The sequence below is a fragment of the Alosa pseudoharengus genome, unplaced genomic scaffold (genome assembly GCF_046254945.1).
Source record: "Alosa pseudoharengus isolate Yale_2024_CS ecotype anadromous, Long Island Sound unplaced genomic scaffold, YU_APseudo_1.1 YU_APseudo_1.1_scf_1, whole genome shotgun sequence".
Classification (NCBI taxonomy): Eukaryota; Metazoa; Chordata; class Actinopteri; order Clupeiformes; family Clupeidae; genus Alosa; species Alosa pseudoharengus.
In genome coordinates, this window is record NW_027468564.1 from 10049107 (window position 1) to 10076542 (window position 27436).

Here is a 27436-nt window from a genome sequence, read left to right on the forward strand (position 1 = left end):
TAATTTTGCGATTGAGATATCCACGCACTGGCGCCCCCCCTGCGACGTGTTCGCCCCCCGGTTTTAGAGCTATTCTAAATGCAAAAATGCATAGAGGGAGTTATGACAAAACCGTGACTGTTAACAAACTATAAGCTATATAAGGTAGGCCCTATGCTAGGCCTATTACACAACACAAATTGTCGCTAGGCTATGCTGGCGACCCAAATAAAATCTCCGTTGGAACCAATGGCTTACACCTTACAGTATCAAGCTGCCACCTCTTGGCGAAAAAGTTAATAGTTTTGCATATCAGTAATACATTTCACGTAGCTGTGAATCACGGAAAGGGCGAATGAAGTGGACACTTCTAAACGGAACCCAACCCACTGTACAGTAGCTCAAGGTCTGTGGCTAAAGCAGCCATAATGAAAGCGTTATCATTGTTTGGATACTTCACATCACACACACGTGTTTTTTAATCGCATAGACTACAACTACCAAGCTGGAATCAAAGCACATCGACTCCCCTCTCACACCCTAAACACGCACTTCGAACAAACAAAAAGCGCCTCAGTCTCACGGAATAGCCATAGGCAAAACTGTATCTGACCCTTGTAACGTTGGTACTAAATCATTCATCGCAAAGAATGATTTTTGTAGCACGTGCAACAAATATGTGTAGGCCTGCCCTGAATACATCTCAACGTGCGCTCTAAAACATCTGGTTTAAATGGAGATGTAGCAACGATGCGCCATCTAGTGGACAAACGACTACTTATCGCCAATACTGGAAATGCAGCCATGATGATGATGATGAATATTTATTTTGGCTTTCTTTTAATCCTACTGAATTTGTAATTATGTATCGGCCGTTCTAATACCGATAGTATGTGGGTGCCTGTGTGTGTGTGTGTGCATGTGTATATGTGTGCACCACCATCTACAGGCCAATGAGTGTAGAGACACTAAATGTACACATAACTTAATTTTTTAGACCCCCCCATGGATGAAATTCTACGAAACTTGGCATACCCCCAGAGAATGTCAGGTTAATCATACACATAAAATTTGGTGCAGTTCTGAACGTCTTTACTGAAGAGAGGGGCGATTAAAGCAGAATGATATTGCATTTTCATTTTTTACCGGGGGGGTGCAAATCACAAATGAGTGATTATGGGCTAAGTTGATGTGGGCCCTTGAGACCAACATACCATAAAAATGTCTTCATCCTCGGTGCCACGGTTCAGGTAGTTATTGAGGAAAAACTGCATTTTTTGGGTTTCGGGGGGCCCAGCGCGGAGGGGGAGTGGCCCCCGGGGACCAAACGAAATTTTTCCGTAAAAGTCTAGTGGGGCTACATACCCACCAAATTTCATGTGCCCCGGTGTTTCGGTGCCCCGGGTATCGTTGACCAAAATTTCAGGAAGTAGATGACGGGGAAAAAAAAAAAAAAAAAAAAAAAAAAAAACTTTGACAATCCCTATATGACCGCTTCGCTAGCTTCGCTAGCGGCGGTCATAATAATACGTGACTATCGACCTCAGTGACTGTACGACCTAACTTTACTACAGTAGACTCAACTGTTATGACAGCTTGTAACGTTAGCCTTTTTAGTAACTTTTTCATCCCACTATCAAAACCGTGTAGCTTCATGTCTTCTCTGTTTTCCAACTGTCCCAGTTGCTAGGCAGCGACTGCGAGTGCGACCCAACAAAACTAGATGCGCGCGAGTGCTCGTTTAACAACAAAACTAGATGCGCGCGCAGCCGTGGGGCAGAAGACGCTTGGTGGCCGTCCACAACGTTATAAACTTAATAGTCGGCTGCTGTAAGCTACAATCAGATTTTTTTGTATACCCCTGTTGTCTCAATGATAATAACATCTCATCTCAGACTATATTTCAGAGTTTGCCGTTCATTTGCATTATTAATATAACATCGTATTTTGTCATTTTTGGCGAAGACATGCATTCCGATATTGAACAATCTAGCCATCGTGATTTCGAATTGGTGCAGTTTTCAGCACAAAAACTCATTTTATTCTTTTCATGGAGAGCATTGTTGCGCACGCATGTTTTTGTGACATTGCATAGAAATCCATACATAAATAATATTTATCCCATTACATAAAACATAAATCAACTCCAGTTACATAACACATGCACAGGCTATGTTAAAAGTCTGCTAAGAAGCAGAGGGCATAGCCTCAGAGACTTAGCCTGGCGGGCCATCCTATACCATTGAAATGTATAGTCTGGAATCGAGCCATTCACCTCGCTTAATCCAAGGGGCGGGCAGAGAATTGTCTTTCAAACTGCCTAGGCATGCAATAGGCCAGCGCTACGACCATAGCCGTATCTGGTCGGCAAAACGGCAAATACATCCTTCTTCAAAAGGAATGACTTAAATGCATTGTGTTGCTCAACTTTCAAAGAAAAGCACAAGTCCAACTCCTCCAAAGTTGACGCCAACGCCGATTCAAACAACCGCTCTTTGTTCGCCATAGCCACCTTCCTTGTTGTTCACCGTTGCAGGACTGTCGTTATCCTGTTAAGCCCGCCTTAAGACTCTCTAACATAATAGAGCGCTGTGATTGGATGACGTCCACGGCGTCAGCCAATAGAAATCCCTATGGTTTGATACTAGACGTACAGGCTGAGCAAATTAATTTGCCGCCGCTAGGGTGCGTCTAGATTTCTAGGCTAACTCTGTGAGCTATTCAGCAGAGAATAATGGATGTGAATACGCACGCATATATTATTACTATATATTTTTAGGGGGGCTTTTGATCATCTTAGGGGGGCTTCAGCCCCCCCAAAATAGGTCTAACGACGTCCTTGTGTGAAATGATGGTTAGGTGGTGGGGAAAGCTGTCTGTGGTGGAGTTCTCACTCTTGAAAACCTGGGAAAGTCTGATGTAACGTAAAATCTCATATACAATATCATACATTGTGTCAGCCTTTTCTGCTTGTCATTCTACTTATGACATCACTGACATCGGAACCCTAAAAAGCCATTATTTAATTGGTCAAGAACTCTATTGCATACCAAATTTCACATCAAACGAGACAGTTTCGAATGTTTTTTATATTATTGCATTTTTTTCATTTCCATTTCATCCTCAGTGAGTACAGACTAATTAGAATAACTGTGTTTATTAACCTACTTAATTTTGTATGAATTTCATCCGAAAAATTGGACTTGGTGTGGACAGGCCTTAAGACACATAAAACAGCAACCAAACCATAATGTGGCACACGAGTCCTAATAATAATCCTTTACAAAGACATGTCTAACACCAACCTTAATGTCTGCAGTTTGCAGTTAGGACTAGACAGTCCCTTAGAGAGAAGCTGAACTCCAGAATCCCCCAGGTCATTGTGACTTAGGTCCAGCTCTGTCAGGGAGTTTGGTGATTGTAGAACAGCAGCCATAATTCCACAGGACTTCTCTGAGAGTTTGCATTCAGCAAGTCTGCATAACAACACAAATAAAGACAAAATATTGCAGAGATGGATAAATGTAAGGGAAACAATGTGCCCCTATAAATCAACAAAATCAAGTGATCTTTCGCAGATCATTCCCATGCCAAATCACACACAAACACACAGACACACACACACACACACACACACACACACACACACGCGCTGTGAGACCTGACAAGACTTCCAATGCACATGTACCAGTACCTGGGCAAAATGATAAATAAAGATGAACTGAACTGAAGTGAACATGTATTACACACACACACACACACACACACACCTGAAGATTTGTAATGTTATAAGAGGACAAGTGTATACATATAAGCAATTTATTTGTGGCACACCATCAACCACAATCCTGTAATGAAGATGGAATTTCCCCAATTCATAACATCAAAATACATCAAGTGTACACCATCTTGCATTTTTTAAACAGTAAAGATACTTGTTTTAATTTAACAAACTGTTATAAAATGGGTATTACACATCAATGTACAAATATCTGCCATAAATCAAAACCCCTTTAAAGTGTCCCAGAGTGGGTGTGGCCCAATTAATAAATTACCCACACCTGTAGACTATTACTGACAGGCACATTTGCAAAAGCTCATTCAAATAAAACAGTGTCGTAAAACAGTGTAGTGCATCTTCACACATGAACCCAGACTAACATTGAATTTGCTCTGCAGGTCAGTCTGGGCCCATATTCACAAAGAATGTTAAGGCTAAAAGTAGCTCCTAACTGGGGAATTTAGGAGAAACTCCTAAAAATAATGGGCGTGTCACTCGTAATTTTAGGACTCCTAATTTGTTTGACTAAGAGTAATTCACAAAGCATTTTAGACCTAAAATAGCACCTAAGTCTGCGGGGACTGATATTGTAGGCCTATCTTGCCAGTGGCAGGGGTGGTGGCTGTCATCACCCCACATTTCATGAACTGTTGTGAAGTTAGGGATTTCAATTAATAGTACCTACTGTAAAATATCAAATTAGTCCTTTGAGGCCTAGGCTATTTTCAGTGTAATTTTACTACTAAGGTCTTTGGTCATTGTAAGGGCCCTCTATTATGCTAGGCTATATCTTTTTCAAGACAACAGGCTACCCATATCTGGGAAAATATGATGTGATCAGACATGCATATATATATATATATATATATATATATATATTATGTCAGCCTTTATGTCAAGTGAAAATACTTTGTGTCTCATGATTGTTGCATTCATGTCACCTAGAGCATGCTGGTAGAAATATCTATTCAAAAGCACAGTTGATCTGTGCATGCCATGATCAACTTTTGATTCTTTGATATGGAAAGCAAGTTCATTATTTTGGGCTGCTATTAGGCTACATTAGAATTTCAGCCCAAAGTTGGATACCATGTAGAAATTTGCTGCAATTTCAAAACTCGGAAACGGCTACTGTACAATAGAATGCTTCATATCATCGTGTTCGGTAAGGTCTGCTGTTTATCCTGATAGCCTATATAATTTACCCTGCGTTGAGTTTGTGAGATATACCACCGACAGTAATGGGTGGAGATGGACGAAGCGCTGTGTGCTGTGAATGGAAATATGATGAAATGTCATGTATGCCCAACGTTAATTTTCACACGAACCATTTTTCACAGCACCTAGCCGCTAATATCATTGGAAAGCTCCGGTTCCACTCTTTTGTTTGACATCTTGATTTATGTGAGATAAGTACTTCGTGAGCTATTCAACAAATAATAATGGATGTAAATTTGGACGCATATATTATTACTATATATTTTTAGGGGGCTTTTGATCATCTTAGGGTGGCTTCAGCCCCCCAAAATAGGTCTAACAACGTCCTTGTGTGAAATGATGGTTAGGTGGTAAGAGGTGGGGAAAGCTGTCTGTGGTGAAGTTCTCACTCTTGAACACCTGAGAAAGTCTGATGTAACGTATATTCTTTGTGACTTTGGCATATAGGCCTAATGAGACATATCTCATATACAATATCATACAATACAATATCATACATTGTGTCAGCCTTTTCTGCTTGTCATTCTACTTATGACATCGCTGACATAGGAACCCTATAAAATCATTATTTAATTGGTCAGGAACTCTATTGCATACGAAATTTCACATCAAACGAGACAGTTTTAAATGTTTTTTTTTTTATTATTGCTTTTTTTTTCATTTTCATTTCATCCTCAGTGAGTACAGACTAATTAGAATAACTGTGTTTATTAACCTGCTTAATTTTGTGTGAATTTCATCCGAAATATTTGACTTGGTGTGGACAGGCCTTAAAGGAGAATTCCGGTGTGATATTGACCTAAAGTGTGTTAAAACATGATACCGAGTGTGAACGTATGTCGATGTCAAAACGATTTATACAGACAGGTCCTTCACGAAGTTTAGCGTTTGCAGCCATCTTGAATTTAGTCACGATAAGTCGAGCGACGAGTAATAATGAACAGGTATGATAAGGGATCAGATTCCAAAAATAATTCTGTGGAAATGCATGGATTCCAGTTTCTTCCAGTAGCAGCAACTGGAATCCATGCATTTCCACGGAATTATTTTTGGAATCTGATCCCTTATCATACCTGTTCATTCTTACTCGTCGCTCGACTTATCGTGACTAAATTCAAGATGGCTGCAAACGCTAAACTTCGTGAAGGACATGTCTGTATAAATCGTCTTGTAAGTAAACTACCAGTGCTTTTTCAAAGTTCTCAATGTCTCGTTTTAAATGTCAGGGCCCTCGGAAGTCTACCAATGAAGTGTGGAGATACATTGAGCCTCGTAAATGGTGTAAAACAGTGATTTATTTGCATGGCTAGGCCGATGCCGGAGCACCACCATTGTTAGCATCGGCTAACTAGCGCCAGATTTTGGAGTGCAGGGGACAAGCCGAGATGGGCTATGAGACATACGTTCACACTCGGTATCATGTTTCAACACACTTTAGGTCAATATCACAACGGAATTCTCCTTTAAGACACATAAAACACCAACCAAACCATAATGTGCCACACTAGTCCTAATAATAATACTTTGCAAAGACATGTCTAACACCAACCTTAATGTCTGCAGTTTGCAGTTAGGACTAGACAGTCCCTTAGAGAGAAGCTGAACTCCAGAATCCCCCAGGTCGTTGTGACTTAGGTCCAGCTCTGTCAGGGAGTTTGGTGACTGTAGAACAGCAGCCACAATTCCACAGGACTTCTCTGAGAGTTTGCATTCAGCAAGTCTGCATAACAACACAAATAAAGACAAAATATTGCAGAGATGGATAAATGTAAGGGATACAATGTGCCCCGATAAATCAACACAATCAAGTGATCACATACATTCACAGTAAATATACGTATAACACATACACACACAGTAGACATATGTATGCATGCATGCACATGCACACACACAGGCACACCCACAAGCCACAAGCACATGCATGCATGCACACACACACACACACACACACACACACATAAACACGTACATGCACATAATTCAAGAATTTCTCAGAATTATGAACAGGCAAGATGGGGGTGGGGTTGTATAAAATGTATTTTACATGTGAAATCTATGAACTAATCATGTTTTGGTACTTTTTGTCTAGCAGAATTACTGAAGCTAAGCAGGCTTAGTAAGTACTTGGATAAGAAACCTCCTTGCAAGAGTAGGTTCCTGCTAGAAGTGGTGTTGGTGGCTGGCCAGTAGGTGGCACTCTTCCCTGTGGCCAAAAGCCACCAAACAAATATCAATCCCAATGTCCTATTGCAGTGACAGGGACACTGTACTGCAGGAGACGTTTTCCTTTGCATGAATGTTAAATTGAGGTCCTGACTCACCATGATTGTTAAAGATTGCATGGCACTTATCGCAAAGAGTAGGTGGTTCCCTGATTTGCCATATTTATCTACACATACATAAAGACACACACACACGCACACACACACACACGCACACACACACACACACACACACACACAGACACACACACAAACACATTAAAACACACATACACAAAGACACATAAACACACACACACACACACACACACACACACACACACATACAGTACATGGACACACACGACACACACAACACGCACACAAACACAAAAACACACATACATACACACACACACCCTCACACACATGCACCCACACACACACACACACACAAAAACACATATACACAAAAACAACCACACACTCTGCACACACTCAATTACAAACACACAAAAAAGGAACAAAGTAGGAAATGAACACAATTTGACAAGCGTGACTTATTTTTGTGGAAAAAATGTGCTGGACTGGGGGGCGGTCATATTTTGAACGGTACATCTAGTTATTACATTGTGTGATCAATATGCCAGAATAAATACACTGGTACACATAGCATACATATTTGTACCAGACGGGGTATTAATAGAACAACACATTGCTGTGTGCACCGGGGTACGAATAGCATACATTGATATTTGTACCAGACGGGGTACTAATAGGACACATTGCTGTGTGCACCGGGGTATGAATATAATTCACTTCTAATTGCACCAGGGTATGAATAGCATACGCTGCTAATTGTACCAGGGGTGCAAATAGCCTTACCCTTATAATATTTACTTTCCTTGCAAACCGTTCACCACAGCAATTAGCAGCTCACATCGTTTAAAAGCTGAAAAAAAGCTCTTTCATGTGATGTGATACTTCTGATGTCTGTGTGATGAGTAGGCTACTTCGGGAGCAGTTCAACTGAGAAGAATGGGTGATTTTGGACGCACTTTCTTTCTTGCCGTGCACTGTCACTCCACTGCGTAAAATACAAAATTAATTTGCGCTGTGAATGCTAAGATTATTTTGACAGGCTATAGGCTAAATAAAAATAGCTATTAGTCTGACGCAAAGCAAAATATTGAAAGAAGGGGGCACACCAAGGCCACTGTGGCCTGTAAACCTCTGATTTTCAAAGGGGCCTCACGGCAAACGCAAGGGGCATCGACGGTCATGGCCGTGGTGGCCGCCATGAAATTCCTACCCTGGTAAGTATGTATGTATGTATGTATATAAATAAATAAACAAACACATAACATTTAAATAAACAAATAAATCCAGATTACAACTTGATGTTTCTGGTTCTCTAGATTACATACTGAAGTGTTTCAACTTTGCGGTGAGGATCCTCCAGTGTAGCAGATAACAGCTTCTGTGCTGATCCTCCAGAATGATTGTTGTTCACGTACAGTTCCTTCACACAGGAGGGGTTTATCATCAGAGCCAGAGCCAGACAAACATAACCTTCAGCTGATACACCACACTTGCTGAGTCTGAGAGAGAGAGAGGGGGGGGGGGGGGGTTATTTTATAATTAAAAGCCTGTACACACCAGATACGTCATGAAATCCCGGAGTGAAGATGTATACTTAACACGTCACATATGATATACTGTAGGCCAGTGCAGTGCAGTCGAACCACGAAACACAATCGGTTGAGCCCATCAGGTTCAGTCCATGGAGATCGACTTTTCTTTCAAGAAAAATACTCCTTGTTAACTAGTCTACGTGTTAGGTTTAGTCTACGTTGACTGTTCCACTAGGTCGCTAAAAGAATGTGTAAAGCAAACCGTAGGCTACAGTACATTTCAGGCGACACAAACACAACACACCTCTTAGCAGGACCAGCAGCGGAGACTGGTCACTGGTGGGCAGGCAAGACGCGAGGCGACCGTTGCCCTGAGAATCGCTGTTGAGTAGGGAAAGTTGGCTACGCGCGCGGTGAGCTTCTTCCAGGCTAACGGTTTCCACTCAAGGCTTTTCCAAAGTCCACCAAGTTGTAACGTTAACGCTAACTACGTCTCACTAGGGCAGACACTCCCTCTTCTCTGTCCTTCCCAATCGACAGTAAACAGCTCCCAAGATGTTTGTACCGGAATGTGTTAATACTCTCTTGCTGATCTATTTAGCACTTGCAGTTACCGCTTTAGCCACCAAATGACTTCAACGTTAACGTGAAAGTTAACTTCCCTCAAGCAACTGCCACGTCCTGAAAAGAATATTGGAACGTCACGTATTACCAACCGTCCCGTATGACCAACCTCTTACGTGTATGTGTCACTTAATATTCATTTCTATACAAACCAAGACGGATTCCTAAAGAAACGCAAGCACCCACACCATAAGTGTATCAGTCTTGTAAGGCTGTGTGTACAAATCTGCTTGGAGCTCCAGTGGAATTTTGAATTGTGACATGAATTCTCAGGCTAACCGTGTGTTGGGAATAGGTACCCACCAGCCCAGCACTAAACTCCGAGCGTGGTAAAAAAAATTGGATATTTCAGGCAGTAAAAGTCCCGGTAAGAACCAAACTAGATTTTGTTCAAATCTACACACCTATGGTTACTGAAAAATGTAAGGATCATTTATCAAATGTTATTTTGAAGTGTTAAAAAACATAGTTGTTTTAGAATTTTCAAAATAATTGGTTGGTAATTAGCATGTTTTACGATACGCGACTATCGACCTCAGTGACTGTACGACTTAACTTTACTACACTGAACTGTTATGACTGCTTGTAGCCTTTTTAGTAACTTTTTCATCCCACTGTGAGGGCTCTGTCGGGGATCAGTGCCCCACATGGCTACAGACAGGTCAGCAAAGGCAGATGAGAGGCATAGTATTGGATGGGCGGTACTACCTAAGAGCCGTGCGTTAGGAAGCTCCGCCCCCCAGGTGTCTGTGCCTGCCTCTGGCCAGGTGCAGAGGGTTAATCAGGCAAGTAGCTGCCTTTTTAAAGCTCAACAGGACAAACCTCAGGCAGACTGGCTTGAGCTTAAGAAGAGTGGAGACCAGAGGTCAAAGCCAGTCTCAGGGTAAGGGCTTACGGCCACCCCTTTCAGAAGTAACCTGTTTGCCCATTGTGGAACGTTGTGTTGTGATTTTGTTGAAGTGGAACGGAGCTGAAGTGGAACGTGGCTGAAGGAATTGTGCTGCTGGAAGATACGACGGCTGGAACAGGAAAGAGGGCCTGAAGAACCGTGAACAACCCACCAAGACAACCAATAGGGCTACACTATCGTTGTCCTGTGTCTCTCTCTCTCTCCTTTGTCTCAGAAGCCGACACAAGTCCTCTGACTGCCTCAGTCCAGCACAGAAGACTTAGGTTGAACTCTGCTCCCCATCCCCTTTCCCCACACATTATAAATAAATTCCTAAGTTTGTTTCACTGCAACCTCTGCGTCTGACTGCTTTGTTCCAATTGGTTGACCCACTATTCTGTCTCGCACGGCCGGGCGGCCACACCACTTTCAAAACCATGACATTGATGACATCGGAACCCTGCAAAATCATTATTTGATTGGTCAGGACCTCTATCGCATACGATATTTCACATCAAATGAGACAGTTTCGAATGTTTTTTTTCATTGCAACAAATTCCGTCCTGGGTGAGTACAGACTAATTAAATTAACTGTGTATATTAACCTGCTTAATTTTGTGTGAATTTCATCTGAAAAATTGGACTTGGTGTGGACAGGCCTTAAAACACATATAAAACACCAACCAAACCATAATGTGCCACACTAGTCCTAACAATTATCCTTTACAAAGACATGTCTAACACCAACCTTAATGTCTGCAGTTTGCAGTTAGGACTAGACAGTCCCTTAGAGAGAAGCTGAACTCCAGAATCCCACAGGTCGTTGTGATTCAGGTCCAGCTCTGTCAGGGAGTTTGGTGACTGTAGAACAGCAGCCACAATTCCACAGGACTTCTCTGAGAGTTTGCATTCAGCAAGTCTGCATAACAACACAAATTAAGACAAAATATTGCAGAGATGGATAAATGTAAGGGATACAATGTGCCGCAGACCATTCCCATGCCAAATCACATAATACATCACACAATCTTGTATTTTTTAAACAGTAAAGATACTTGTTTTTAATTTAACAAACTGTTATAAAATGGGTATTACACATCAATGTACAAATCTCTGCCATAAACCAAAACCCCTTTAAAGTGTCCCAGAGTGGGTGTGGCCCAATTAACCAATTACCCACCCCTGCAGACTATTACTGACAAGCACATTTGCAAAAGCTCATTCAAATAAAACTGTGTTCTAAAACAGTGTAGTGCATCTTCACACATGAACCCAGACTAACATTGAATTTGCTCTGCAGGTCAGTCTGGGCCCATATTCACAAAGAATGTTAAGGCTAAAAGTAGCTCCTAACTAGGGAATTTAGGAGAAACTCCTAAAAATAATGGGCGTGTCACTCGTAATTTTAGGACTCCTAATTTGTTTGACTAAGAGTAATTCACAAAGCATTTTAGACCTAAAATAGCACCTAAGTCTGCGGGGACTGATATTGTAGGCTGTTCTTGTTTGTGTCGCAGGTTGGGAGTTGTGCAGGTGTCCCGGTCAAGTGCCCCAATCAACTTGATGGACCTGCACCTATATAGGGCTACCTCGCAGGGGCAGAGGGTCCTCTCTCCAGGCGTCGCTTTTGTTGTGTTGGATTATTAATCACACTTGACTGAGTCGCACCACATTCTATTCTTCTCACCACTACATTTATATTGATTAGCCTACTTCTATTATTTACTTATTTACGTTAATAAATTACTGTTGTAAATACTTTATCCTCGTTTGGTCTCCCATTTATGTTACCACGCCAACTACGAGCCTTGGTTTGGTAACATGTGGGGGCTCGTTCGGGAGCACATAAATCAAAAATTCAAGACAAAAAGGGTGGTGAGTATGTTTGTTTTGTCAAAAAGCAGTGTGGTACCTTAACCCGGAAAGCAATTCCTGGACCTACCAAATTAACTAGCCTCTGAAGGTCAACTCAGAAGCTTCTTATCCACACCTTCAGGTGTACACAATTAAGCTGATTTTGCCCATGCACCACCCAAAGGCTGCTGCACTGTCACTGCAGGGCCAGTGGGTGAGCAGAGGGGCGTAACAGCTGTGAATGCAAATATGATGAAATGTCATATATGCCCAACGTTAATTTTCACGCGAACCATTTTTCACAGCACCTAGCCGCTAATATCACTGGAAAGCTCCGGTTCCGCTCTTTTGTTTGACATCTTGATTTATGTGAGATAAGTACTTCGTGAGCTATTCAACAAATAATAATGGATGTAAATTTGGACGCATATATTATTACTATATATTTTTAGGGGGCTTTTGATCATCTTAGGGTGGCTTCAGCCCCCCCAAAATAGGTCTAATGACGTCCCTATGTGATATGATGGTTAGAAGGTAAGAGGTGGGGAAAGCTGTCTGTGGTGAAGTTCTCACTCTTGAACACCTGAGAAAGTCTGATGTAACGTATATTCTTTGTGACTTTGGCATATAGGCCTAATGAGACATATCTCATATACAATATCATACAATACAATATCATACATTGTGTCAGCCTTTTCTGCTTGTCATTCTACTTATGACATCGCTGACATAGGAACCCTAAAAAGCCATTATTTAATTGGTCAGGAACTCTATTGCATACGAAATTTCACATCAAACGAGACAGTTTTGAATGTTTTTTTTTATTATTGCATTTTTTTTTTTCATTTTCATTTCGTCCTCAGTGAGTACAGACTAATTAGAATAACTGTGTTTATTAACCTGCTTAATTTTGTGTGAATTTCATCCGAAATATTTGACTTGGCGTGGACAGGCCTTAAGACACATAAAACACCAACCAAACCATAATGTGCCACACTAGTACTAATAATAATACTTTACAAAGACATGTCTAACACCAACCTTAATGTCTGCATTTTGCAGTTAGGACTAGACAGTCCCTTAGAGAGAAGCTGAACTCCAGAATCCCCCAGGTCGTTGTGGTTCAGGTCCAGCTCTGTCAGGGAGTTTGGTGACTGTAGAACAGCAGCCACAATTCCACAGGACTTCTCTGAGAGTTTGCATTCAGCAAGTCTGCATAACAACACAAATGAAGACAAAATATTGCAGAGATGGATAAATGTTAGGGATACAATGTGCCCCGATAAATCAACACAATCAAGTGATCTTTCGCAGACCATTCCCATGCCAAATCACATACACATACTGTACATACACACACACACACACACACACACACACACACACACACACACACACACACTGTATACATATAAGCAATTTATTTATGCCACACCATCAACCACAATCCTGTAATGAAGATGGAATTTCCCACTTCATAACATCAAAATATATCAAGTGTACACCATCTTGCATTTTTAAAACAGTAAAGATACTTATAAAATGGGTATTACACATTGGGTATTATACAGCTTAGAAGAAGTCGAGAGGACTTCTAACTCACTAAGACCTATTCACAAACAATCTTAAGCCACTTTTTGTGGCATTTCACGTCACGTTGCGATGTTACGGTTCCAGGAGCTCTCAATTGAAAAAGGGAATAATTGTGCATTGTAGGCCTAAAAACTTACACCTAGGAGTTTTCTCTTAAAAATATTCACAAAGGCTTTCAGATCTACTCTTAGTTAGGAAAAGTGACAACTCCTAACTCTAGCTCTGTTGTTATGGTTGACATCATTACTCATGCACAACCTTGATTGAAGTGACCATCTTGATTGGCAGGTCTTTGCTGGTGAGAATGCGTGCACTACACAAGTGCTGTGAAGGATGCACGATGATTAATAAATGGCCTAAATGAATAAAGAGTAAGACAAAAAAATAGCCTAGTAGCATAATGAAATACAGTAGGCCTATCTTTGCAGTTTGAAGCAGTATCTTTGCAACAGGTTTTAAATTAATCTTTAAGAAGACACATAGGCCTACATTGGCAAAGAGGAGAAACAATTTGATTCACAATAAAACGTTACATTTAGGTTACATGCAATGAATGGTTTTGGTTGTTGGTGGCATTATTGCATCCCTTAATTACTATGAACAATTATTCCCTCACCATTGACAGCTCCTGTTCATTTCAAAACATCGGCATCGTGACTTGAAATGCCACAAAAAGCACCTTAGGATTGTTTGTGAATAGGTCTTAGTGAGTTAGGCGTCCTCTCGACTTTTTTCAAGCTGTCCCAGACTTAGGTGCTACTTTTAGGGCTCAAATGCTTTGTGAGTTACTTAGTCAAAAGAATTAGGAGTCCTAAAATTATGAGGGACACACCCATTTTTTTTAGGAGTTTCTCCTAAATTCGGCAGGTAGGAGCTACTTTTAGCCTTAAAATTCTTTGTGAATACGGGCCCTGGAAAAGATCCCAGTCTGTCAAAGAACAGGTTAGTCTGGGTTCACCCCAGCTAGTAGTAGACTAGTGACTTAACATTATTTTTAGTCGCTATAGTTAGCACAGTCTCTCCATCAGAAACTCACCGTGCCTTTCTGCAGCACCTCACAGCTGGGATCAGTCTCCTGCGTCCCTCATCTGATGTGTTGTATTTCTTCAGGTCAATCTCATCCAGCACATCCTCAGACATCAGAAGCATGTGGGCCAGTGCTGAACAGTGGGCAGGAGACAACTTCTGTGTGATGTTCTTTGGTGATGACAAGTATTTTTGAATTTCATTGTGCATGGAATCATCCTTCATTTCAAATAAGCAGTGGAAAAGATTGATGCATCGTTCAGGAGAGAGACCTTCTCTGTTGAGCTTTCTCATGTACTGACATGTTTTCTTGATGCTATTTGAGCTGTTGTGTGTGCGGCTCAGTAGACCTTGCAGAAGTCTGTGATTGCTCTCCAGAGAAATTCCCATAAGGAAGCGAAGGAAGAGATCCAGGTGTCCGTTCTGGCTCTCCAAAGCCTTATCAACTGCACTCTTAAGTAAAACATGTAAGTTGTCTTTTAATCCTAGTGCTGATTGAAGAGAAGATAAAAATGATGGATTGAGTTCATCTCTCTGCTCATCACTGATGAGGGATTTCAGAGCTTCAAGGTTCTTAGCCAAATACGAGTGAAACACAAACACAGCTGCCAGAAACTCCTGGACACTAAGATGCACAAAGCAGTAGACCTTCTTCTGTTGAGATTCCACAGATTCTGTCTTGAAAATCTCAGTGCACATGCCAGAATACACTGAGGCTTCACTGACATCAATGCCACACTCTCTCAGGTCTTCCTCATAAAACATGAGGTTGCCATTCTCTAGACTCTTGAAAGCCAGTTCTGCCAGCTTCAGTAGTATTTCTTTCTGTGATTCCAAGAGCCTCTTCTTATCTGTTTCTTGTCTTTCTTGATATTTTTGATCCTTTCGAGTTGTCTGGATCAGCAAGAATTGTATGAACATCTCAGTCAGAGTTGTGGGAATTTCTTGGGTGTTGTCCAGTCCAAACATCTGCTGAAGTACAGTGGCTGCAATCCAACAGAAGACTGGAATGTGGCACATAATATGGAGACTTCTGGATGCCTTTATGTGAGAGATGATTCTGTTGGCCTGACTCTCATCACCAATTCTCTTCCTGAAGTATTCTTCCTTCTGTGGGTCATTGAAGCCTCGTACTTCTGTCACCTGGTCAATGTACTGAGCAGGAATTTGACTGGCTGCTGCTGGTCGTGAGGTTATCCAGATGAGTGCAGAGGGAAGCAGAGTTCCCTGAATGAGGCTCATCATCAGAACATCCACTGATGATGTTTGTTTCACATCAGACAACTTACTGTTCTGTTCCAGATCCAGAGTCAACCGACTCTCATCCAAACCATCAAAGATGAACACAACCTGACAGTCTTTGTATCCTTCACCATCATTCAGCTTCTTCAGCTCAGGGTGGAAGTCCAGCAGGAGCCTGTGAAGACTGTACTGATCACCCTTGACTAAATTCAGCCCACGGAAAGAAAGGGGGAACATAAAATCTACATCCTGATTGGCTACCCCATCTGTCCAATCAAGAATGAACTTTTGCACTGAGACTGTTTTTCCAATGCCAGCAACACCTTTGGTCATCACAGTTCTGATGTGCTTCTCCTGTCCAGGTAAGGGCTTGAAAATGTCATTGCAGTCGATTGGTGTGTCTTCTGTGGTTTGAGATCTGGATGCTGACTCTACCTGCCAAACCTCATGTTCCTTATTCACCCCTTCACTCTCTCCCTCTGTGATGTAGAGCTCTGTGTAGATCTCATTGAGGAGAATCTCAGCTTCTTGTTTGATGATGCCTTCAGATATGTTCTCAAACCTCCTCTTCAGACTGGCTTTGTGATTCTTTATAACTCTCCTCAGGTTTTTGTCTGTTTAAAAATGACAAAACAAGTCATCAAAAAAGTAACAATGAAAGTCAATAATAAAAAATACTGAATGTATTCATACACATAAACATACTACAAATAGGCCTATATATATAAATACAATTATCTGCCATTGTTCAGTTTGATAACATTTGTTTACTTTTCAGAAAAACTGATAAAATCAATAAAAAAAGGTAAAAAGCCAAAATCTCTACTCACCTAGTTCCATCTTTCTGCCTGGTGTATGTTCAGTGTGCAGGTGTCTTCTGCTGTTGATCAGGCCTGTGTGTTCATCCAGAGGAGGCTGTAGAGGAGGTTGGGTTCTGCAGGTCTTTCCACACTGGGGACAGACTTGGTCTCCTGGTAGTCCAGGCTGCTCCCAGTAGCTGCTGATGCACTGCCTGCAGAAACTGTGTCCACAGGTGATGATGACTGGGTCCCTCAGTACCTGCTCACACACTCCACACCTGGACTGATCCTGGGTCAGATCAGCACTTAATCTGCAAAGAACATCAGACAAAGAACACTTGGACTAATGCAGTCATTGATCCTCAGAATATTCATTATTTAAAACGTGTAATATGCATCTGTATTCTAATCTGAAAACAGATACAAGTCCAGAAGTAAAGGAACCATTGCACAAAATACAGTAGGCCCAGGCCTATTATTACTACTACTACTACTACTACTATAAGATTGAATAATACTTCCGCTGATAAAACAATGGAATTTCCATGAACTACTTTAATGAATGGCTCACCGACCAAATGAAGCGTTGGATTGTTCGCCCAGTACAGTAATAGGGAACGTGAGCTGGGTTTAGACTGTTGTGAGACAGGTTAGTTCTACCCTACTGATGATGTGTTGCTGCAAAACATGCTGGTAGGGATAGACTGGGATGTGTGTGTGTGCGTGAGTTATGTGTAAAGAGAGTTACATATATTACCACTAAATAATGTAAATGAAATAGATCTTTACTTTCTCACAGATGCAAAGCTATGAGCCCTTGCATTCACTTTTTATATGGTGTCTGTGTGTCGCCGTATGTAGAATTGCATGTGACCGACATGTCTACAGCAGGGTTTCTGTTGTCTGGTAATTGCCGGACATTGGCCGAAAAAAAACATAAAATGTTCGATAAAATGAAATCTCTCCAGTCAAATTGTCTGAATAAGCCTAAAATGAAGCCTATACTAAAGCAAGAATACACTGTCTTTTGGCTGTGTTTCAAAAGAACAGGCTCTACCTTTTCAAAATTATTAAACATGTTGCATTTCAAATAAAGTGCACGCCTCAAACGTCTGTTATAAACAACAAACGAATGAGTGGACAGTTCAAACATGGCCAGGCCCAGGCAGATTAAAATATAATAAAAGCAAAAAAAAGCGAACCGCACCCGGAACCCAAAACAAGACACTTGTCATTTTCCGTGTAGACAGACCCATGGCTACACTGGACATGCAACTGTGTTCTGTTCCCAGAGCATGCTTTCTCTGTCTAAGATCTGCAGGGTTAGGGCCTCGTTGACGAGGAAATTACTGGTCCACAGGTAATTTGTGAATAGTATCATAGAACCGAAGACCGAAAGAAAGAATCTAAACATTCTACACATAAGGAAATATTTCCTAATTTAGTTTTATCAAATAAAGAGGCATAGCATTAGTGGGTAGTGGTGTGAGCGCTCATTCAATGTGTGTGCACGTCTGTGCAAGTGAACCTGTTGAATGCTGAAGCAATGTGGTTAGAAGCAACAAACAACGGTATTTAAAACAACGAACAAAACAGATTCTTACTGTCCATGAAAACAGCATAGAGACTGGCTAGTCCAATTGACACTAGTTAAGCATGTTTAAAATAATAAACCTGTTGCATTTTATTTGGTTATTAAGTGATGAATTGGCTAGTAAATCTTTTTCTGGGTCCAATGGCTTTCAAAGCCACTTAGTTTTCTCCATAGACTCCATAGCCTTTAAGAAAATTGTCATCCTACTACTCACTTGCCTCAACCTAATAAAATCCTATGTTTCACGGAAGCTTGCACGTAAGCCTTGATTGTATCATCTGGCTGCACTGCTATAGTAATTGCTCTGTTAAAGTTAACCGGTTTTGTTTTACCCTCAATAAAACCGAGGTGATGGTGACAAGGTTTATAAGTTGCAAAAACTGGCTGGCTGCGCTAGTAAACGTTTTTTTACCAAAAAGCTGTTGGGCCCGTGACGTCGGACTTTACAACCAAATACGGCCTGATTATGTTATTTTTAGCTACATAGCCTGCCTCCAGTTTCTCTTAACTTGACTAATTAAGAAGCATTAATTGACCGACATATCATCAAAATGTCTGGAAAATTAAACCTCTGCCAGTCACGTTGCTTCACTGCTGAAGTTGTGTGTGTGTGTGTCTGCGGGTGTGTGAAGTGTTGGTGTGCGTGTGTGTGTGTGTGTGTTTGTAATACTGCACATGACTACTACACTTTTGTTGTTAAATGGTGTTTTCTAAACAATATTTGGGAGGATCCCATAGGGTTGATTGACAGCCATCACTCACCCCACTTCCGGTCGTAGGGTATAAAACACTGGAGTTGCAAAGCCTCCCACCTCCTCCCCTGCTCCTCCATTTCACTGTCAGCTCTGAGCTCTAAATGACCCCTCATCAATCCAGTGGGTGAACTAGTGAATCTAAGATGGCTGACTTAAATAAAAACTACAGACTCATAACTACTCACTTTAGACCTGATGGAACTGGTTCACTGCTGAATTTGAGTGGATGACCCATGGACTTATCACTCTTCATGGACACACAGCTGGGCACAGGAGATGGAGGTCTGTGTGTCTGTGGTCTGGTTACATAAGGATACACAAGACGTCAACTAATTTCTCTATGGAGTGATTACATTTGTTCACACTTACAGTAATATTGCCACAAAAATACATGCTCCATTGTAGAAAGAATTTATCTCAAAAACATTTTCTAAGTGTCTGTGTGTGTTTGAGTGTGTGTGTGTGTGTGTGTGTGTGTGTGTGTGTGTGTGTGTGTGTGTGTCGATGTTTGTGTTTGTGTGTACAGTGTGTGTGTGTGTGTGTGTGTGTGTGTGAAGTACTGCATGTGACAACACTTTTGTTGTTAATAGAAGATGGCTGACTCACATAAAAACTACAGACTCATAACTACTCACTTTAGACCTGATGGAACTGGTTCACTGGTGAATTTGAGTGGATGATCCATGGACTGATCACTCTTCATGGACACACAGCTGGTCACTGGAGATGGAGGTCTGTGTGTCTGTGGTCTGGTTACATAAGGATACACAAGACATCAGCTCCTTTCTCTATGGAGTGATTACATTTGTTCACACTTAACGGTAATATTGCCGGTAACATTTAAATTCTGATTCGTCTATTGGCAAATACTTGCAAACATCCCTTTATCGTAAGAATTGGACATTCTGTTGCCCTACATGACAAACTAAGCAGGACTGTAGGCTATAGCTAAAATACCTACTGTAGACTATACTGTAGGCAAAATACCTACTGTAGACTATAGGCAAAATACCTACTGTAGACTATAGCCAAAATACCTACTGTAGACTATAGCTAAAATACCTACTGAAGACTATAGGCAAAATACCTACTGTAGATTATAGCCAAAATACCTACTGTAGACTATAGCTAAAATACCTACTGTAGATTATAGGCAAAATACCTACTGTAGACTATAGGCAAAATACCTATTGTAGACTATAAGCAAAATCCCTTGGCTATAAGCGATACGGCTGCAAATAGCCCATAATTGACCCAATCAGTATGTGACTGTATCATTAAAGTAATGTGTTGACTTGATTTGTGGAGTTTAGAGAGGTTTCACTTCATTATTTAAACTAATGGTAACCATAGTTAGGTATGGTGCAGTGTGGAACTTCACCCAACTCAGGGTTTTTATTGGAATGGACCACCTCTGCTGTGTCTTCGTGCATGCCATGGTGGTGACTGACCATACCTGCGCTGGTGCTGACTACCCTTCACCATGCCTTAGTCATGCTGCTATAGCATAGCGCTGTCACCATGCCTTAGTTACGCTGCTATAGCATAGCGCTGTCACCATGCCTTAGTTACGCTGCTATAGCATAGCGCTGTCACCATGCCTTAGTTACGCTGCTATAGCATAGTGCTGTCATGAACTTTTCATGTGTCACACCATACAACTCCGTTTCTCTCCCTCCCCCTCTCTCAACTCTCCCTGTTACTGCCCTGTAACTGACCCTAGGCAGATGGGTCTGGCCCTTGAGTCGTGGATCTGCTTGAATCCAAAATGGATCTGCTCGAATCCAAAATTCAACATTTGATGGCATGAGTGGTGGTTGGTCTCTCAAAGTAGAGCGTCGAAAGGGTTCTATCTTGGAAGGGTTATCATGGTTAAGATGGGCTAAAAGACTGTAGACTGACGGAAATGTATATGCACTGTATATGCACACTATGCACAAGCCAACTAATATACAGTAACCTATAGCCTACAATAGGCTACTGGAAGACATTAAAGATGTAAGGGATAACGGCCGCCGAGGTGTCCTGTTATACGGAATTAATGGACGAGGGCGAGGGCCAAAAAACTCCCCGATGCGCAGCGGAGGCCAGCAACCAAAGATTCTAGAGCGCTGCAACCATCGTCCTACTATGGTTGTTATAGTTACCATTCATAAGCATTGATATGGAATGGTGTCCTGTTATTCAGAATTAAAGGCCACCCGCCAGCCAATCAGAAAAGAGTATTTCTTCTCTCCGGGTGATAAAATTAGTTAATGTAGCTATAATGTTCCAAAATGTACCAGCAATGTAGTATAGCCTACAGGAATAAAATATTTCCAGCAACAGCCCTGTTTATTTCGTGTTGTTTCAGTTGTCCTACAGTGATAACTGATATAAAATACATTAGCCTAATGTCTAAAACTATCTGGGTAATTTAACTCTTTACACATAGGCTTCAGTCATTTTTGGTGCTGCTGTCAATTGTAGCCTATTGAATAATTTGAAATGATACTTTGAATTCAAGCAGAAATTCTTCTTTAATAATTGCTTGTTAGCCTACTTGAATATGGAGATCATGTGCTCCATGGCTACCTCTGATCAGTCAGAGTGATAGCCAATGAGGCCTACATCACTTTCAGTGCTCCATGACAGTTAAAAAGATAAGCATATTTAAGGGTAATGCAAAGATTTTGTATTTAATTAGGTGTGCCGGACCGATTTGAGGGCCGCTTGGGCCAAATATGCCGATTTGAGGGCCGATTTTTGGTCCCAGTCCGCCCCTGACACTCAGTCTAAGCAATCCAAATGACCCCTCATCAATCCAATGGGTGAACTAGTGAATCTAAGATGGCTGACTTACATAAAAACTACAGACTCATAAATACTCACTTTAGACCTGATGGAACTGGTTCACTGCTGAATTTGAGTGGATGTTCCATGGACTGATCACTCTTCATGGACACACAGCTGGGCACTGGAGATGGAGGTCTGTGTGTCTGTGGTCTGGTTACATAAGGATACACAAGACGTCAACTAATTTCTCTATGGAGTGATTACATTTGTTCACACTTACAGTAATATTCCCACAAAAATGCATGCTTCATTTTAGAAAGAATTTCTCTCAAACACATGTCCTAAGTGTCTGTGTGTGTTTGAGTGTGTGTGTGTGTGTGTGTGTGTGTGTGTGTGTGTGTGTGTGTGTGTGTGTGTGTGTGTGTGTCCACTCTTCATGGACACACAGCTGGGCACTGGAGATGGAGGTCTGTGTGTCTGTGGTCTGGTTACATAAGAATCTCTTCAACATCAACTCATTTCTCTATGGAGTGATTACATTTGTTCACACTTAGACTAATATTACAACAATGCATTATACAACAATCTTTCTCCCTCTCTCTATCACACACACACACACACATGCACATCCAATTTCATAAGTGTGTGTGTGTTGCTAAAATAACATGGCTGTCAGACACCACAAAAATCACCTAAGGTATTTTTTTGTTAGAATAACAAGATTCTAGGTGCAAGTTTGGGTACGTCAAGGTGGGGACACTGAAATGGGCGGGACCTCTTGTTGAGTGAATTTAAATAAACCAATCACATTTAAATTCTGTCTATTGGCAAATACTTGCAAACATCCCTTTATCGTAAGAATTGGACATTCTGTTGCCCTACATGACAAACTAAGCAGGACTGTAGGCTATAGCTAAAATACCTACTGTAGACTATACTGTAGGCAAAATACCTACTGTAGACTATAGGCAAAATACCTACTGTAGATTATAGCCAAAATACCTACTGTAGACTATAGCTAAAATACCTACTGTAGATTATAGGCAAAATACCTACTGTAGACTATAGGCAAAATACCTTGGCTATAAGCGATACGGCTGCAAATAGCCCATAATTGACCCAATCAGTATGTGACTGTATCATTAAAGTAATGTGTTGACTTGATTTGTGGAGTTTAGAGAGGTTTCATTTCATTATTCAAACTAATCTCTAATCTCAATTTCATGTGTGACGATACCTCTTTAGTGCCTCCCATAGTTAGGTATGGTGCAGTGTGGAACTTCACCCAACTCAGGGTTTTTATTGGAATGGACCACCTCTGCTGTGTCTTCGTGCATGCCATGGTGGTGACTGACCATACCTGCGCTGGTGCTGACTACCCTTCACCATGCCTTAGTCATGCTGCTATAGCATAGCGCTGTCACCATGCCTTAGTTACGCTGCTATAGCATAGTGCTGTCACCATGCCTTAGTTACGCTGCTATAGCATAGCGCTGTCACCATGCCTTAGTTACGCTGCTATAGCATAGTGCTGTCATGAACTTTTCATGTGTCACACCATACAACTCCGTTTCTCTCCCTCCCCCTCTCTCAACTCTCCCTGTTACTGCCCTGTAACTGACCCTAGGCAGATGGGTCTGGCCCTTGAGTCGTGGATCTGCTTGAATCCAAAATGGATCTGCTCGAATCCAAAATTCAACATTTGATGGCATGAGTGGTGGTTGGTCTCTCAAAGTAGAGCGTCGAAAGGGTTCTATCTTGGAAGGGTTATCATGGTTAAGATGGGCTAAAAGACTGTAGACTGACGGAAATGTATATGCACTGTATATGCACACTATGCACAAGCCAACTAATATACAGTAACCTATAGCCTACAATAGGCTACTGGAAGACATTAAAGATGTAAGGGATAACGGCCGCCGAGGTGTCCTGTTATACGGAATTAATGGACGAGGGCGAGGGGCAAAAAACTCCCCGATGCGCAGCGGAAGCCTGCAACCAAAGATTCTAGAGCGCTGCAACCGTTGTCCTACTATGGTTGTTATAGTTACCATTCATAAGCATTGATATGGAACGGTGTCCTGTTATTCAGAATTAAGCCAGCCAATCAGAAAAGAGTATTTCTTCTCTCCGGGTGATAAAATTAGTTACCTATAATGTTCCAAAATGTACCAGCAATGTATAGCCTACAGGAATAAAATATTTCCAGCAACAGCCCTGTTTATTTCGTGTTGTTTCAGTTGTCCTACAGTGATAACTGATATAAAATACATTAGCCTAATGTCTAAAACTATCTGGGTAATTTAACTCTTTACACATAGGCTTCAGTCATTTTTGGTGCTGCTGTCAATTGTAGCCTATTGAATAATTTGAAATGATACTTTGAATTCAAGCAGAAATTCTTCTTTAATAATTGCTTGTTAACCTACTTGAATATGGAGATCATGTGCTCCATGGCTACCTCTGATCAGTCAGAGTGATAGCCAATGAGGCCTACATCACTTTCAGTGCTCCATGACAGTTAAAAAGATAAGCATATTTAAGGGTAATGCAAAGATTTTGTATTTAATTAGGTGTGCCCGACCGATTTGAGGGCCGCTTGGGCCAAATATGCCGATTTGAGGGCCGATTTTTGGTCCCAGTCCGCCCCTGACACTCAGTCTAAGCAATCCAAATGACCCCTCATCAATCCAATGGGTGAACTAGTGAATCTAAGATGGCTGACTTACATAAAAACTACAGACTCATAAATACTCACTTTAGACCTGATGGAACTGGTTCACTGCTGAATTTGAGTGGATGTTCCATGGACTGATCACTCTTCATGGACACACAGCTGGGCACTGGAGATGGAGGTCTGTGTGTCTGTGGTCTGGTTACATAAGGATACACAAGACGTCAACTAATTTCTCTATGGAGTGATTACATTTGTTCACACTTACAGTAATATTCCCACAAAAATACATGCTTCATTTTAGAAAGAATTTCTCTCAAACACATGTCCTAAGTGTCTGTGTGTGTTTGAGTGTGTGTGTGTGTGTGTGTGTGTGTGTGTGTGTGTGTGTGTCTGTGTGTGTGTGTGTGTGTCCACTCTTCATGGACACACAGCTGGGCACTGGAGATGGAGGTCTGTGTGTCTGTGGTCTGGTTACATAAGAATCTCATCAACATCAACTCATTTCTCTATGGAGTGATTACATTTGTTCACACTTAGACTAATATTACAACAATGCATTATACAAGAATCTTTCTCCCTCTCTCTATCACACACACACACACACACACACACACACATGCACATCCAATTTCATAAGTGTGTGTGTGTTGCTAAAATAACATGGCTGTCAGACACCACAAAAATCACCTAAGGTATTTTTTTTTGTTAGAATAACAAGATTCTAGGTGCAAGTTTGGGTACGTCAAGGTGGGGACACTGAAATGGGCGGGACCTCTTGTTGAGTGAATTTAAATAAACCAATCACATTTAAATTCTGTCTATTGGCAAATACTTGCAAACATCCCTTTATCGTAAGAATTGGACATTCTGTTGCCCTACATGACAAACTAAGCAGGACTGTAGGCTATAGCTAAAATACCTACTGTAGACTATACTGTAGGCAAAATACCTACTGTAGACTATAGGCAAAATACCTACTGTAGATTATAGGCAAAATACCTACTGTAGACTATAGCTAAAATACCTACTGTAGATTATAGGCAAAATACCTACTGTAGACTATAGGCAAAATACCTATTGTAGACTATAGGCAAAATACCTTGGCTATAAGCGATACGGCTGCAAATAGCCCATAATTGACCCAATCAGTATGTGACTGTATCATTAAAGTAATGTGTTGACTTGATTTGTGGAGTTTAGAGAGGTTTCATTTCATTATTCAAACTAATCTCTAATCTCAATTTCATGTGTGACGATACCTTTTTAGTGCCTCCCATAGTTAGGTATGGTGCAGTGTGGAACTTCACCCAACTCAGGGTTTTTATTGGAATGGACCACCTCTGCTGTGTCTTCGTGCATGCCATGGTGGTCACTGACCATACCTGCACTGGTGCTGACTACCCTTCACCATGCCTTAGTCATGCTGCTATAGCATAGCGCTGTCACCATGCCTTAGTTACGCTGCTATAGCATAGTGCTGTCACCATGCCTTAGTTACGCTGCTATAGCATAGCGCTGTCACCATGCCTTAGTTACGCTGCTATAGCATAGTGCTGTCATGGACTTTTCATGTGTCACAACATACAACTCCTCTTCTCTCCCTCCCCCTCTCTCAACTCTCCCTGTTACTGCCCTGTAACTGACCCTAGGCAGATGGATCTGGCCTTGAGTCGTGGATCTGCTCGAGGTTTCTTCCTATATGTATCTCCAATTCTAGGGAGTTTTTTCTCGACCCTGTTACTCATGGGCCCTCTCTGAATGTTTAGCATTCTGTAAAGCGCCATGAGACGTGTAATGTGTTGGCGCTCTATGAGTGAAATTGAATTGAAATTTGAAATTAATTAAATAGGTCTATCCAAACTGATACATTCAAGTTCATGAGAATATCAGACGAACAGAAGGTCTAATTAAATAGGCCTGTTTAACCAAGCTGACAGTTCAAGTTCATGAGAATATCAGACTAATAGAAGGTCTAAGCCACTGCTTGCTGGTGCTCCTGCTTTACTAGCAGCTTATATTCCCACCCTCTGTTACCAATAGCCTATAAGATGGGCTATAGACTACATCATTTTGCTGGTATCTAGTAGGCTGTGAACACGATTGCTTTTTTGCAAGTAGGTATGGCATTAGCAGTCTAATGTCCTCTTTGCTGCTGCTCCCATGAACATTTGGATTAATTTAAAATATTTTTGAACTTCACTGACAACACAGACAAGGAATCAAACAATTCAAAATACAGACAATTAGGCACCAATGCACCAGAGAAGAACAGAGGGGGTGTGTGGACAGGTATGATGCGTACTGTATCTGTGGATTAACTTACCCTCCATCAGAGTGTGTGGGGACAGGTATGATGTGTACTGTATCTGTGGATTCACTTACCCTCCATCAGAGTGTGTGGGGACAGGTATGATGTGTACTGTATCTGTGGATTCACTTACCCTCCATCAGAGTGTGTGGGGACAGGTATGATGCGTACTGTATCTGTGGATTAATTTACCCTCCATCAGAGTGTGTGGGGACAGGTATGATGCGTACTGTATCTGTGGATTAACTTACCCTCCATCAGAGTGTGTGGGGACAGGTATGATGTGTACTGTATCTGTGGATTCACTTACCCTCCATCAGAGTGTGTGGGGACAGGTATGATGTGTACTGTATCTGTGGATTCACTTACCCTCCATCAGAGTGTGTGGGGACAGGTATGATGTGTACTGTATCTGTGGATTAACTTACCCTCCATCAGAGTGTGTGGGGACAGGTATGATGTGTACTGTATCTGTGGATTCAC

At 41.4% G+C, this 27436-nt stretch overlaps 1 protein-coding gene across 2 annotated transcripts in view; it reads right to left on the minus strand.

Moving 5' to 3' along the window:
* LOC143136408 (NACHT, LRR and PYD domains-containing protein 3-like) overlaps positions 1-27436 on the minus strand; it is a 151150-nt gene that overhangs the window by 20910 nt on the left and 102804 nt on the right. The window contains exons 3-12 of one of the 2 annotated variants that reach the window (XM_076297119.1): positions 24727-24840; positions 22065-22178; positions 19829-19942; positions 19379-19492; positions 16875-17155; positions 14813-16658; positions 13225-13395; positions 11078-11248; positions 6528-6698; positions 3285-3455 (exon numbers count right to left, since the gene is read on the minus strand). In XM_076297119.1, coding sequence (XP_076153234.1) covers positions 3285-3455; positions 6528-6698; positions 11078-11248; positions 13225-13395; positions 14813-16658; positions 16875-17155; positions 19379-19492; positions 19829-19942; positions 22065-22178; positions 24727-24840 — 3267 coding nt within the window. The remainder of the gene's footprint in view (positions 1-3284; positions 3456-6527; positions 6699-11077; positions 11249-13224; positions 13396-14812; positions 16659-16874; positions 17156-19378; positions 19493-19828; positions 19943-22064; positions 22179-24726; positions 24841-27436) is intronic. The other variant, XM_076297116.1, reaches the window with a different exon arrangement.